Genomic DNA, 16,558 nt, shown 5'->3' with positions numbered 1-16,558 from the left:
TTTTACACACATGTTCATGAATTTCCCCAAATTTTATTATATACGAAACTGTACGACTTAACAATTGTCTCAATACTTGGTACTCTTGATCACTGCTGTCTGTCTAAACGTGTTTTGTTTTGTAAATTCCATTTACAAAATTATTCTCTGGACTTGCACTATATTATAGATTTCGTATCTTTCCTATAGCATAAAATGACACACACAGAAATGCTTGGTAACCGTCCCTCTGTCCCTGTTCCGTTCCAATTACTGGCCAGCCTGCTCCTGCTCCGCGCCCAATGTGGCCGCGGTCAGTTCCGGTTGGACCTCTGCCGCCGAAGGTTGCTCCTGCTGCAGTTCGATCTCCTCGCTGTAGAGAATCGCCTCCGGATGTACCAACTCGTCTGCTTCTGCGACGTCCGGTTCTTTGACCTCCCGTTGGGGGGTCGCATTGTTATTCTCTACAAGCTCTGGCCGGATGGCCTGCTCCTCTTCCTGACTACATTCCGGCAGAATCATCTCAAAGTCTTCGTCGGCCGTCGGTTCCACTAGCGGATCCGGCTCGTGCACCGTTGAACTCAGCAGGTTGCAGCTGTCCGACTGGAATCCGTTTTCGACAGTTTCGTTGAGCGTGTTCTACGAAGAATAAAAATTGAGTCATAAAAATTGATGGGAGAGGGGAGAGAATCGGTAACTTACCACCGCCGTGCACCGCTTGAGCCGGATGTGGCGGCTCATGTTGCTCGGGTGGGTAAACTCCGCCGGACAGTACTTGCATTTGTACATTTTGCGACTTTTGGCGCAGATGCGCACGTGGTTGCGCAGCTGGCGATGGTTCTGGAACGTCTTGTCGCAGTGCGGACAGGGGATCTGGTTGTGCTTGCCCGGTCGGCCCGGCCTCCTCTTTAGAACGGGTTCATCGTCGCTGGCGGGTGGGGCGATTTCTTCGGGAGGGGGGTCCTCTTTGGTCGATTGGTCGACCTCCGCCGGAGGTCCGTTGGACGCTTTCTCCTTCTTGACTTTCTTGAGCGGTTTGACGATTTTGGGTTTCTTAAGCTCTGGGACCGTCTCTTGCTCATCTTCCGAATGCTCCAGCTTTGGAGCGTCTTCTCGGGGCTGAAAGGAAACATTTATTTATTTTTTAGCTAACGCAACCCGCAAGACCTGTTGAATCTACTTACGGCATGCTTGCAGTACAACTTTTGGTGCTTGCGCAGATTCCCACGATTCGAGATTACCATTCCGCAGAACTGACACTTGACCTGCTTGTGCAGCTTCCGGGCGGTGCACGATCGCTGGTGCTCAATCAGCGTGTCCCGCAGGGCGAATCCCTTCCGGCAGTAGCTGCACACAAAGTTGGCCGGTTCGGGGGGAGTTCGCTTGGTTGGCTTGGTCGTCGGAGTCGTCGGAGTCGTGACTTGCTTGAGTTTCTTTCGCTTGACGACGTAGACGACCTCCTCCTTTGGCGGTTTTGGTTTCCTTTCCGGTTTGGCAGCGGAACTGGCTTCTGCGACAGTCTTGGGACCGGTTTCGTCCAGCGACGTGTCCCCTTCCACTGGCAAGCCTTGGAAGGCGTTTGTAAGGGTGATGTCCGTGTTGTGCTCCTGAAATGTAATGTTGGCTTAGAGGCCACGTTCACCTTTAAGAAGGTATTAGACTACGGCAAACAAACAAACTTGCACATTAGGTCTATTCTCGTATTTGTAGAATTGCAGAATTCTGCAGCCAGCATAAGTCACTTTTTTGCAGCACGTTCCCGTACTTTTCAGCTTACTCTCTTCATCACTCTATTTTGCAGAAGTTCTGCAAGGAGAGAAGCCGTCAAACTTTTGCCTGGGTAGCGCGTTCCAGTACTTTTTCTGCAATATTGTACACAGTTGATTCAGAATGGATTTACTAAAATTGGGTATTAACGTTTTTTTTAATAATTTCAAAACATTAAAAAAAATTGATTGACAAAAATAGTAATTAAAAGAAGTTAACCTCTAGAACGGGGACATTTTTTATGCAACTCAACATTTCATTTAAAAGATCAAGCATGTACCATTTATTGGGCAACTAGAGTTTAATTATGCTTATGTAGAAATTATACATAAGAAACAATTCAAAACTACGTTTAACAAATATAATTAAAAAAATAACAAACTAAGGTTTAATATAGAAGGGATCATAATTACATGTTTTGATAGCAGACCATTTAAATGATGTTTTATTCAGGATAACATAAATAAATTATGGATGTCACATGTCACAACGGTGACACAGCAAAATTGAATAATTTTAAAAAGTAAATGAATCACAAACCCAAAAATTTGGAAACAAAACACTCGAAAATTAAGAAATTCATAAATAAAAATATTAAAAAAAAAACTAATATTTTCAAACTGGGAAACTTAAAAAAATCAGGTATTTGGGAAAATTTAAAAATGATATTTATACCCGAAAAAAAAACAAAAAATCCATTTCAAGCTTAAAAAATTCAAAAGGTCAAAAATTAAGTAATTCAAAATGCCTAAAATTTAAAAAATCTTAGTTTTAAAATTTCTCAAAATAAAAAATAAAAAATAGGTTGAAAAATATAAAAGCTCAGGACCTCAAAAATTCAAAATCTACAGTTCTAGAATTTTTTTTGAATGGGTCCTATAAACATATAAAAGACAATAGCTTATAGGTCCTTTTAAAAAAACCTCTGGAGTTAAAAAAATCAAAGAAATTATGATTTGAAAAAAGCAAAATTTTGTAATTAAAAAAAATAAAAACTCAAATATAAAAAAAAATAGGAACAGTTTGTACTCTATACTCCGATGACCTCGTCAAAATTTCGAATCTCTAAATCCTCTAAATATGAGTTTCTAACCTAGAAAATGACTCCAAAAAACATGCATTTTTTTTTTTGTTTCTAGATTGCGGCATTAAAGAAAGTAAGAATTTAAGAAATGTGGTAGTATTTACCGAAAGTCTGGATTTTTAATAAAATTTATATCAAGAATATAAAATATGATGTGCAAATAACGTAACTTATGTTTCAGCAAAAATATTATGGTCATCAATTATTTAATCACTTATACTTGTTATTTTTTTTATAGCACCGTCACAGGTCCAATGTATTATTTGCCAATTAATTTTACCTATTATTTAACATACGTATTTACTGTCCCTGTCCCATATGCATTTTCATCACTTTTGAGTTAATGATGCAGTTTGGTTCAAAATCGTGTGATCTTTCAAAAGAGCCTACAACATCCAGTACTTTGTTCTAGAAATCAGGAGGAAATCCAGTTTTTTTTGCGAAAACTTAACACGTAGCCTTATGTGTGGGACAAACTTCAAATGCGTTTTTCTCAGCTTGCTGTTTTTGCATATGAGACATTTATGAGAACATGGGCAGTTTAGTCTGTTCAAAAACAATTGAAGATCAAAAATCAATCCTTAAACAAATATTTATTTGAAATTTATTCAACTCAAAAGAAACGTGTATTTTAAAAGTTTTTTAAAACAATTTATTTTTATAATACAAATTGTTTGTTGGGTTATTGCTGTAATACTGGATTTAGTTATCAAATTTTGATCAGGTTAAAATATTAGCACTAAAAAAATAATAAATTCGCTATATCATTACATTAATGAACCGAGCCTGAAATCGTCAACATAAAATATCGTTCTCAATAAAACCAGACATTAAAAAATACTCCAAAATCCATCAATTAAAAATATACAAACGTCCCTTCGAAAAGACTATTTCAACTTAGTAAAAGTGGTTGCGAGTTTGCTTGTTTGTTCGCCATAGTCTAATACCTCCTTTAGCTTGCGCTTGTCTTACCTCGCGATACTTTTGGCAGTGCTCGCGCTGATGCCGCAGCAGGTTGCTCCGGGACGCGTACGCCGAATCGCAGTACGGACACGGATGGTCTGCGTTGGCCCGTCCGAGCACGCACCGGCCGTTGTGATGCTGGAAGCGAGTCTTCCTGCTGACGAGTTGCGTGCAGTACACGCAGGTCGTCTCTTCCGCGTCGTCAGCGTCTTGGACCTTATCGCGTTGTGGCTCCGGTTCCGGTTCCTGGGCGGTCGTCGTCGTATCGGCAATGGACGTTTCCAGCGCGGCCAGATTCGAGGTCAACCGCTCGACGTCCAGCTCGTTCAGTACCCGGCACCGGTCGCGCTGGTGCTTGATGAGAGTTGCGCGCTTCCCGAAGGACATGTAACAGTACCGGCAGATGAGACTCGATTTCGGTTTGGACTTTTGCAGGATGGGCTTCACGTCGACGGTCTTGGAGTTGTTTTTCACCCTGACCGAAGGTGGTTGCGGAGGTGCGACCTCCTCAGTTTCCAGTTCTTCAACCGGTTCATTTGGATCCGGAAGTTCCTGGCTGGTGGCACAAAGCTCGCGGTACACCCGACAGCTATTCTGCACGTGCAACGGAATGCTCGAACTCCGCACAAAGACAATGTGACAGTACGGACACCGTGGCCTCGCCGGCATCTTCTTTGTCTCCATGCACTTGCCGTTGCGGTGTTTGTACGGCTTCTTCATCTTCTTGCGACAGTACTGGCAACGCTGCAGCTGCTTCGCCGGATTGATGACCAGCTGCTGCCCGTCGGACGTGATGATCTCCTCCAGCAGACCGTTACCCGCCGGATCGGGCATGGCCACCAGGAAGTGGGACGGATCGGCACCAGCCGCGCCATCGTGCAAGGTGGGACTCTCCTGAAAAAGGCCAAATAATGCATCAGTGTCAAGTCTGGCGTTGATTCTGCACATTTTGGGAAAAGACTAGGTCCCCGAGAGGAAGGGATTTCGGAGCTCGTAATAATCACGCCACGCCAAGCTACAGTCACCAAACTCACGGCAGAGTTTTATTTGCCAACGCTTCCAAAAAGTGAAGACCTGGAACTTCTTCCCGCAACACCCTCTGCCTCTGCTCGTTGTATCGATTGCCCAGCGTCGATCGCGGGATCTTGTACAACTTGGCCGCACTGGCCACCGTATGCCTACCCTCGCACACCTCCCGCAACGCCCTGTCCATATCCTCGGCTGACCACACGGCTCGAAAACCCGGAAATACACCCCCATTCCGTTGCATCCGCTTCTCCAACCGCTGATGCCGCCTAATCATGATTGCCCGCGGCACGTTGAACATCACGGTCGCCGCGTCGTAGTTCAGCCCCTCGTTGCAGATGGCGTTCAGCGCTGCACGCATGTCCTCCTCGGAGAAATCGGCCGAAATGACCCGACGCTCGCCGTAAAAATCTTTCTACAACACACAAAAAGCAAAAAAAAATTAGAACCGACCCTCGAACTGTCCCAAGCTCTCCCCCAGAGACAATCTTACAACTGATCCGCCGTGCATCGTAATGTACCGCTTGAAGGCGCGGTTCAGGGTGGCCCGTGGCACCGCGTATGTTTCCTCCGCCTCGCGGAACGTAATCTTGTGCTTGTAGATGGCCTCGAGCGCCGCCGTCAGCGCTTTGTTCGTGTACTGGCGCATTTCTCTTCGGCTGGTGCCCTGAAAGGATGCAAGCAGAAAAAATGCAGCTCAAGTGGATTGTGGGTAACCCGGCACGGAATCGGTTTCGGTAAGGGTCAGCAAATGGAGTTGAGTACTGTACATATTGTTAGGCTGAATGATTTGGCAACACAGTTCCGGCAGTGTACAGGTTGTTAGTTTTTGGTGCTCGCCTTCCTTAACTTACCTCTAGTATTTACACGAAAAGATTAAAATTGTAATGGCATTTCTGATGATAAGTAAACAATGTATTCGATTTTCCTTCCACTTTTCAAAGAAAAATATGCGATCACCGTACAAAAAAGCCTTTTTACACATACGGAAATCTGAGGTTTTTGAGAAGTAAAACAATTTTTAGCGGGTGTAGGGACCCTTCGCGTAGACGCCCTTGCTCCACCCAGGCAATCCACCACACACAGCGAACGACTGAAGAAACGAACAACCCAGACATTTGGCGTGGTTTTGGGAGGTTTTAAAATGTATACACTAAATCAGGAATTCGTTACTCGGTAATTTTTTTACTGAGATTGCTCAGTAAAAGTCATATTTTACTGAGCTATCAGTAGTTTTTGTCAAAATTACCATGCTACAGTAAAATAATTACTGAAGTTCAGTGTAAATTACCGAACTCGACGGTAACATTTCAAAAGGCATCATGTACATTTTGACCCTTTCAGGGTTATTGCATATTCTGAAAGTACTCCTAATAAGCTACCTCTCCACCAAAAATGAGCAAAAGTTACTTCAGTAAAGTCTGTTTAATCATGATTTTAAATAAAGTAACATAAACAAAATCTCTGCCATCAGCAGTCCCTGTTTATATAACCCTGTCAATCTGTCAAACAAAAGACTACATGAACCTCGTGACGAAAAAAAAGCAACATTAACAAAGCGCCATGTACATTCGGCGAAGAAAAACGAATCATAACAAACCGCTCCCCTCAATGACAGCAGAGTGATATAGACGTTGGTGATTTAAAAAGAAGTTATGTTTGTTTTTCTCAAATAAAATTACGGAACTAATGTTTTATTGAATTTGGATGATCAAGTATCAATAAAAGCAACGTTTTCCATCGTTTGTTATCATTAGAACATCTTATTTTGCTTTTATATTAAAATGGGAATTGAAAATGGATGCTCAACATTCTAATGCGTTTTTCTCAAAACGCATGGTTTGTACATGATGCTTTTTGAAATGTTGGCGTCGAACTACGGTATTTCATTCTGCTGATTAACTCAGTAAACTCATGTGTTCGGTTATTTTTAACAGCTCGGTAATGAAGTACTGATTGCTCGGTAAATTTTGGTGAATTTTACTGGGAACTCGGTTAATATTACTGAGCTCTACAAGTATTTTTTTTTCTTTCAGTTTGGCACGGCACGGTTTTTTTTAAATGGCAAGAGAAGTTTAAAATTAATTAAGAAAGGGTTAAATGTTATAGAAAATTAATCAGCAATTGTACCCTTTGGGACTCTACAAACATCACGGATCGTTGAAATGAACCTTTTTGCCAACCGGTTTTTGCCCAGCGTCTGTGAAAATTGATGTTTATTTGGAGTGCTAAATTATAGCACTAGCACTGTGCAACGCGCAGTTTACTTTGAACTTGAGGTAAGTGCTAATTTGATGTTCCAGTGCAGAGCGTGCCGATGCATGTCTGATTCTAACCTTCAAAATCAATATGAACAAAAAGGGGAAAAGGCATTACTGTAAGCTCGGTAATTGTTCCGAAATTAAACTGAGTGCCCGTTAAAATTTTACCGAGCTCCTTGGTACAGATTAACCTGATCTGTCAAAATCAAGTTTACTGAGCACCCAGTAAATCTAATTTTTACCGGACTGGCTACCGAGCGCTCGGCTGTTGAGATTTCGGTAAAAACGGTAGTACGGTAAAAAAATCTAAGTGTGTACAAAAAAGTGTTCACGTGGTGTATGGATGGCCCTTAACGTTTTTGTTCTCAGGAAACGTTCTTTTATTACGTAACACAATACATGGGATTTTTACGCCCTTCGTAACATCATGTTCATAAAACAATAAAACGGAGAAGGAGAATTGAGTACTAAAGCCCTATGCCAATTTTTATGTACAACGGTAAAAAACACGATTGAAAACCATTTCTGATCACTTTTTTCATTTTAATGCAATTTTTTTTTTTTTTTGACAAGACAACATTTTTTCGATGGATCAACTATGGTCCCCTTGGAACGACCTGTCAAGTAGGAACTTTTCTGTCAAGAAGGACCGCGAGGTTAATTTTTCAAAATTGATTTAAAAATCCATTTTTAGCTCTTTATGGTCGTACAAACGGTCATTGTACTCAGAAAAATAAGCTATATCGATGTGAACAATAATATCAGCAATCTAAGCTTCATTTTAGGACCCAATTTGAAAAAAAACCCAATCCGGCGCGGATTAATTATTAAAATACAAATTTATCCATTTAGAAGTGAAGATATAAAAACTAAATAAAATTGCAAAAATGAACGATGATGATCGATGATCTTCGCCAAGTTTGTATCATTATTGTATTATTTCTCCTATCTCTAACTTCTCTATGACTCCAATAATGCTACAAAGTAATCTAAGATGGTGACAAAAATGATAGCATTTAAGAATTTAAGAATTCTGCTGTTTTTCATTATGTAAAAGTCCAGAGTTTAGGAATTATGCGGTCCTTTTTTTAAAGGTTCGGAATTCCAGAATTTTTAAAAAGTTATAAATTTAGGATTTTTTAATCTCTATTTTTTTTAAATTCTTTTAAAACTAAATGAAAAATATTTTTTGAATTTCTATTTTTTTAATAATTTAATCTTGAATTTAATTCAAGATTTTTTTCACTTTAAATTATAATGAAAATAAAAATAAAGAATTGAAAATGGTTTAAAAATTAAAAAAGATGTGAAGCTCTTAAGAGTGCGCAACTTTTCTTCCCAGTATTCCTTCCTAGCTCCGTACTTAAGTTAAATATGAAATAAAAATAACATTCAGAAAAAATAAACCAAAATTTCAGAAAAAAGGTTTCTTAATCCACAATTATGTGGGTGGTGCCTTCTTCACATTTACAAAGTAATAATGAAAATAAGTTGGAGCCTAAGTGCATCTCCAGCGCTGGGTGCAAACATCGAAGCAAAGCTAATTTGCACCCGACGTCAACCCCATCGCGGTAGCTGTCGCGGTAGCAAATTTGCTCTCAGTTCTTCGGGATTTCACTTTGCTACCCGGTATTCAGTCTGTTTGCTACCGCTTCAAATGGAATTATGCACGGAAAAATCAAATCAAGCACGGAAAAAAAATATAAAATCTAAAAAATTTAATTTTTTTTTTTAATTTAAAAAATTTAAAAAATTTACAAAAATTAAAAAAAAATAAAAATTTTAAAAAATTTAAAAAATTTAAAAAATTTAAAAAATTAAAAAAATTTAAAAAAATTAAAAAAATTAAAAAAATTTAAAAATTTTAAAAAATTTAAAAAATTTAAAAAACTTAAAAAAATTAAAAAATTTAAAAAAATTAAAAAATTTAAAAAATTTAAAAAAAATTTAAAAAATTTAAAAAATTTAAAAAATTTAAAAAATTTAAAAAATTTAAAAAAATTAAAAAAAATATAAATTTTAAAAAATTGAAAAAATGTAAAAAATTTCAAAAATTAAAAAAAAATGAATTTTTGAATTTTTAAATTTTTGAATTATTCAATTATTAAATTTTTGAATTTTTGAATTTTGGAATTTTGGAATTTTAGAATTTTTGAATCATACATCATATCATACATAGAGCAGACATACAAAAATCTCCGAAACACGCATTCAAAACTTTGCCCCCGGCTTGCCGGTACTTGTCGGGTATCAGAAAATGAGTACCCGACAGGTACCGACACATATTTTTCTTCTACAGATGAACTTGAGATCAAATTTGATACCTGCTTTGCTACGCGCGGTGGGAGACTCGGGGGCAAACTCGAGAGCAAACTAACAGGGAATCAAATCGGGTAGCAAATGGTTTAACTTTCGACATTTTCGAAAAATGAAATTCTTTGAAATTTTCAATAGGATTAAAAAGTTTAATAAACTTTTAGCATTTCTAGGCATGAATCAACACATAATTATTGATTTTGAAGGTAAACGAGAGCAAAAAATGATAAAAACCCATTTTTGCCCCCCGCGGTGGGCTTGTTTCGGTGGCAAATTTGCTACCCTAGCGGTGGGGATGACGGAGTTTTTTCAAGGTGGCAAATTTGATCTCGGTATTCATGAGCCGGGTGCAAATTTGATTTGCACCCCAGCGCTGGAGATGCCCTAACATGTTCATGAAAAAAAATATACCTGATACAGACTTTTCCAGAAAACATGCAGACTCTCATTTGAAGCAATGTGGCAACCGGGCGTTTCGCATCTGGCGCGACTCTCGCACGTAAACAAATAGACCCTGGCTTTTGAGGTTATGCAAAAAATCACCCTTTTTGTATCTAAAAAAATCTTTTTCTTGGCATAACTTTGTAAATACTTTACTAAACAAAATAAAATTTAATAGGGTCTTAGGGGACCCCAAAACGAACAGAATAAGCCGGATCGGTTCAGCCAGTTCTGAGATAATCTTGTAGAAAAAAATCATGTCTACACACATCCCCACAGACATTTGTTCAGAATTTGATTCTGAGTCGATAGGTATACGTGAAGGTATATCTAGGAGTCCTATTTAAGAAGTTCATTTTTCGAGAAATTTTATAGCCTTGCCTCAGTGGGGTGAGGAAGGCAAAAATCATAATAACTTCTAAGAAATCGATGTTTTTGTACTCAACGGAATGTAATTCCTAATAATATATTTCTTTATTACTTGAAAGTCTTTAAGGCTTTCTAGTCAGAAATTTACCAACACATTTACAGTCCGTGTGTCTTAGTAAAAATGTGTGTGCGTGTGCGCTCGTGACGTCACGCTGTAAAACCTAATTAGGTTTTACACCGTGACGTCATTTGACAGCTCGTGTGCACTGTTTACATGGTCTTCGTCGATTGTCGACGAATTTCCCCAAACAAAATCGACGACTGTATCGAACTGTGCTAAGTCCATGTAAACAGTGCACTGCTTTCTAACCTCCAAATCGACTCGGCGTAAAACCTAATGGGATTTGACAGCACGCATTTGCCGAAAGTGCGGCGCGTCGTTTCGAGGCTGGTTTGCCGCGTGTCTTTCTCGGGAATACGCGCAATAACAACCCTGGAAATGTTAAAAAATTATAGTGTACTTCCAGGGTGACCACTCAATTCCGATTTTCAAATTTCCGACTTTTTCCCGAAATTCCAGAACCTAAAATAATAAGCACTTCTTATTAAATGATAAAAAATCAATACCTTTTATAAAAAATGTTAATATCTTGAGTTTCTTTTTAAAGGTCCTATAAGCTATTGTGTTTCATATGTTTATAGGGCATATTAAGAAAAACTGTAGAATCCACCTTCGAACAAAATTTCTAATTTAATTTTAAAAATCTAAATATTGACGATTTAAGTAAAAGTAGAAACTTAGCAATACATTTATAATAAAGCTTTTGTAGGAGTGAAACCCTTTACCCTAGAGAGTAAAAAATAATTGAATTTAGTTTTTATTTTATCAAATAACGCTCTGAACATGAAAACGTTTAAAAATATGTTGTTACCAAGTTCCATTCTATTTTTTTTTGTAAATTCTGTTTTTATTTTATTTTTAAAATCTTTATTGATTAATAAAGGTGCAGTCCAAATTCGATTATCCGAAGGTTTGTATGGGACTTTGGATAATGAAACCACGGAAAAAATCGTATTTTTTTTTCTTACTTTAAACATTAAATTCGAGTTCCGCGATCCCCTTTTTGGTGAAATTTGATAGGTTGCTTGCCTGAAAATTAAAAACTGCATTTTTTTCAATATATCATTTTCGCCATTTTGGCCGCCATCTTGGATTTAAAAATTCTAAATCACTTAAAAGTACTACCATCAAAAATCAAAAATAAGACATTGATTTTTTTTTCGTAATTCGATTATCCGAAGTGAAATTTTGCCAAAGCCCTTGGATAATCGAGTCTGGACTGTATTTAAATGATTGTTTTTTCAATGAAAAATTCAGTTTAACTCTATGTTTTATCCTCATTTCATGCGAAATGTTTAAAGAAACTTAAATGACTTGATGAATTTAGTTAAATATTTAAAAATATTAGGCCAGCTAACCATTTTTTAAGAATTTGTATACAGAAAAACCTCTATAAACCTCTCGGATAACCGAATTTGGACTGTTTTGGGGTTTCATTAGCTTTGATATTGTTTTAAAGTTAGATGATAAACTTAGTCAAAAATTAATTACAATTCATTTGTTTCATAAAAAATATTATAAAAATGTTTGTGAAATGCATGCCATTATAATCACCCAATATTTATTAGGAATATTAATTTCAAGTGAGATGAATTAAGTGAAGTTTCTCAAAATTTATTTTCCCATAAAGAGCACTCAGCTAGCAAATTCTAAACGTAGAAATATGTACCCTCCCTGCAAAGGCTTATGAATTGATCTCAGTTGAAAGGTTCTCCAAATCTCTGAATTGCAAATTTACCATCCTGGAACAGAACTGCTAAATTTTCAATAAAAACACAAATTGAATTGAATTGAATTAAGTGAAATCAATTTTAAATAGTACAACATTCGGCAATTCAGGAGACAAAAACTTAATTTAAATTGTAGAAAATATTGCTAAATTATTCAAGGGCAAAAACTTCGGGAGTTTAGAACATAATTTTCAGACAAGTATTCTTGGGATTCATTTAACAAAAATCACAAATTCACGACTTTTTCCCGGTTTTTCGCGGATTTTGGCAAATCCCCGACTTGAGTGACCACCCTGCTAGTGTACAGAATATTTAACTCCTCTGAATCGCTTGCAACCGAAGCGCGCAATGTTGTAGGCACATCCGGGTTGCCTCGCGCTTTGGCACGCCGTACTTGATTTAGTGCAGGGCTTTGGTGGTGGATCTCGTAACGCTACCGGTACATTACGAGGTTCTTCCCGGGATCGAAAAGAAAAAGAGCGCACGTTTCAGACAAATGGTTTCTTTATTACACATCAAACTATCAGAACGTGTTCAAGCCTTCCAGGTTGTCGGCGATCGTGTCGAGGAACTGCAGCGTCGAGTAGCTGGTAAAGTTGGTGGTGATGGTCCGCACGGCCTGGATCCGATGGTCGTCTTCGGTTTTCCGCGAGGGACCTGCCCCGGACTGCAGAGCGGCGCGTTTTTCCTGCGTGCCCGCGTACTCGTGCCGGAACGCCTTGAACACCTTGTGCGGATCGCTGTGGTAACTGGTCAGCATTCGGGCCATCCGGTAGTGCCAGTCCTTGGTTTGGTTGTACGTGTTTGGGATGCCCTGCATGATGTTGGTGTACATGGACCAGAATGCGGTGGGAAATTGAGGCCGCGCTCGGGCTACGTTGTCCGCGGAGAGGATTTGGACCTTGCCGAAGATGTACTGTTCGGCGAAGTCGTCCAGGAAGCGGTGCAATTCGAGTGGGGCGTTGGATTTGAGCACGTAGAATGCGTCCGGAATGTGCTCCGGGGGAAGGAAGGCGAGAGCTTTGACTCGTTTGAAGTTTTGCGCAAGCCATTGGTTCTTCTCGAAGGAGGCGAGCAGGCCGTGCGGTTCTACTGTTCGAAAGAGTTGGCGCGAGTAGTGGAAAAAGCAGACCGACTGCCGGGTGTGGGGGAACTCGGCTTCCAGCGCGTTGACTAGAGGTTGCTCAAAGTCCGTCAGCACGAGCTGCGGGTTGAGCTTGGCTTTGATGACTTCGGCGATGGTTTTGATCTTGGCGAGCACTTCTTGGTAGAGCTCTTGTGACGATCCGGAGAGGAGGACGAACGCCACGGGGAATGCTTGCTGGTGGAAGGGACCAACGCTGCCTTGAATCGTCAGCAGCTGACGCTGAAGGCCGGTTTTGGCCGAGTAGGTGGAGGCCACGAGCCAGAAGGAGGATTCGGCTAGATTTTTGATGTCTTCTTGTGTTGCGAAAAGGAACGCCGTGCCGTTCGGTCCCGTACAGTTGCCTTGGTAGAACTGGTTCCCATCGACGGTTTGAAGACACTCGAACGGAACGTCGATCGCGTCAAGGGGAACCGTTTCCGAGGTGGGCGTTTCTTCCATCCGGGCTCGCATAATTATCTTTCGTTGGGCGTTCTTGCTGATTAGCATTTCTGCGCTGTGAGGTAATCCGGTGGCGTTCATCACTTGGCTCATGATTTCCGACGGTTTTGTCGAGTCGTACGTCGCGGCGCACTCTTTCAATAGGTTCCTCTGCTTGACCTCCTGTATTCGGGAGGGATCCGGCGGATGCGTGTGCAACCTTTTGTACGAAAACAGCTCGTGCCGATTGTCGAAGAAATCGGTCGTAACTCGTGCTGGACACTTGAACAGCGGACCTTCGCTGGGCCTCCGCTGCTGACCTTTGCACTCCCAGTAACATCTGGTTCCACGCTAAAAAGAAACCGCCGTTGGAGTAATTGTTAAGAACCGCGCAACGCACGAGTCGGCACTCACCTGGGAATTCTTGTAGAACATGTACCCGTCCAGCGCCAACAGATCCTTACCCCTGGAAGTTTTAAGCACTTCAAGCTCTTTCGCTTCGCCAGTGTATTCCACTTCATAAAATTCCTCACTCTGGCAAGAAGAAACAGAAAAATAAGCACACGATTGGTCCGTGCGGTCTACACTTTGTACGAGCGATTCAACGGTTCAACGCAACAACTGGACGCGATACTCGAAAACCCTACAAACAACCCACCCAACCCCGGGGGACCAACCTTCTCCCATTTTCTACAGATTCTCTCTAAAGGTACTCACCTGTCGTCGGATGCGCTTGCTGAATCGTTCCGGTTCGTGTTTTTTCTTGCGTTGGCCGCTGCCGGAACTTTCGCCATACTCGGCCGGATCGATCCCGCCGCCGCCCTCCTCCATCGTAACCATCGGCACCATCGAGCTCATCATGTCGTCTACATCCGGCTGCTCGCCGATGCCACCTTCTTCTTCCTGATACTGGCCACCCGGATTGTGCAGCACGGTCATGGCTCCCGCCGTTGCCTCGTGAATGGTCCGCGGGTTCTGAATGACCCACTGGTCCTCCGGTGGGGGCGGCGGCGGCGCACTGCACTCGTACTCGTAAAACTCAACCTCCTCCTTAATCACCGGAACGGAATCGTACACCACCCCGCCACCACCACTCTCATCCAGGCCAACCTGTGACTGTGATCGCCGTGGCTGGCTGCCTCCCGTCGCCATATGTTCCGCAGGCGCCCTTGGGTCAAACGTCTCCCGAAACTTTGCGTCCGTCCGGCGGCACAACCTCCGAAACGAGTACGCCAAGCTCAGCGTAATCAAACAGTCCGGACATATCTGTTGGGGCAGCCCGTCCTCGCTCGAGACCTACACGGAACATCGCAGGAGAAAAAACAAAACACCCAAATAATGGCCGCACTCGGACTCAACACACCCCCTTCCGTCTTCCCACCCTCCCTTACCTGTGTGTCCGTGCAGCTTGTGATCATTTTCGCAATCACCTCCTGGCTAACGTCCGCCACGGAAAACAGCGGAAAGCGCCGGAACTCGTCGCTCCGGGAGCAGATCCGGCACCACGATTCCATTGTGGGGCGGGCCGAGCGATCTGCGACAATTTCAACCGGAAAAAGTGCACTATTTTCGGGCAAACAAAATGTCGCGCTGTGTTTCTCACATCACATCACGGGAAAATTTTACACTGCAGTTTTGACAGGAGAACGAGACGAGCGCGCAGTGGTGCCAGTTTAGCGGCGAACGAATCCGTTGCGAGAAATGTCACTTGGATGCGCATCTGTTGTGCACGGTGAAGGGGGAGTACCCAAATTGGGTTATAATACAAACATTTAAAAAAAATTAAATCCTGTATTCTTAAATTCTTAAATTCTTAAATTGGGTCCTAAAATGAAGCTTAGATTGCTGATATTATTGTTTACAGCGATAAAGCTTATTTTTCTGAGTACAATGACCCTTTGTACGAGCACAAGGAGTTTAAAATGGATTTTTAAATCAATTTTGAAAAATTAACCTCGCGGTCCTTCTTGACAGAAAAGTTCCTACTTGACAGCTCGTTCCAAGGGGACCATAGTTGATCCATCGGAAAAATGTTGTCTTGTCAAAAAAAATTTTGCATTAAAATGAAAAAAAGTGATCAGAAATGGTTTTTAATCGTGTTTTTTACCGTTGTACATAAAAATTGACATAGGGCTTTAGTACCCAATTGGGTACTAAAGCTCTATGTCAATTTTTATGTACAACGGTAAAAAACACGATCAAAAACCATTTCTGATCACTTTTTTTTTTCATTTTAATGCAAAAAAAATATTGACAAGACAACATTTTTTCGATGGATCAACTATGGTCCCCTTGAAACGAGCTGTCAAGTAGGAACTTTTCTGTCAAGAAGGACCGCGAAGTTAATTTTTCAAAATTGATTTAAAAATCCATTTTAAACTCTTTGTGGTCGTACAAAGGGTCATTGTACTCAGAAAAATAAGCTTTATCGCTGTAAACAATAATATCAGCAATCTAAGCTTCATTTTAGGACCCAATTCTTAAATTCTTAAATTCTTAAATTCTTAAATTCTTAAATTCTTAAATTCTTAAATTCTTAAATTCTTAAATTCTTAAATTCTTAAATTCTTAAATTCTTAAATTCTTAAATTCTTAAATTCTTAAATTCTTAAATTCTTAAATTCTTAAATTCTTAAATTCTTAAATTCTTAAATTCTTAAATTCTTAAATTCTTAAATTCTTGAATTCTTAAATTCTTAAATTCTTAAATTCTTAAATTCTTAAATTCTTAAATTCTTAAATTCTTAAATTCTTAAATTCTTAAATTCTTAAATTCTTAAATTCTTCGGTTCGGTAGCCAAATTAGCTCCCAGCGGTGCGAAAACGTGTATTAGCTACGGAGCAAAGCTAAAACTGGGGATCCAACCGATAGGTTTGCCTCGCAATTAGATCTCTGCGGTGGAGATGCCCTTATAAGGCTTTCTAGTCAGAAATTTA

General features: G+C 40.3%; 1 protein-coding gene across 1 annotated transcript; it reads right to left on the bottom strand.

The window, feature by feature from the left end:
* Positions 1-15,280, bottom strand: LOC120423977 (zinc finger protein Xfin-like). The gene is made up of 6 exons (XM_039587968.2): positions 15,013-15,280; positions 14,339-14,917; positions 3,803-4,687; positions 1,164-1,586; positions 682-1,098; positions 1-618 (listed from the first exon to the last, which is right to left on the bottom strand). Exons 1-6 carry the CDS (start codon positions 15,133-15,135, stop codon positions 250-252), a joined length of 2,796 nt encoding a protein of 931 aa, XP_039443902.1. The 5' UTR covers positions 15,136-15,280; the 3' UTR covers positions 1-249.
* Between the last annotated feature and the right edge of the window lie 1,278 nt (positions 15,281-16,558).

Source organism: Culex pipiens, chromosome 2, assembly GCF_016801865.2.
Source record: "Culex pipiens pallens isolate TS chromosome 2, TS_CPP_V2, whole genome shotgun sequence".
NCBI lineage: Eukaryota > Metazoa > Arthropoda > Insecta > Diptera > Culicidae > Culex > Culex pipiens.
This window is presented reverse-complemented; position numbering and strand designations above follow the sequence as displayed.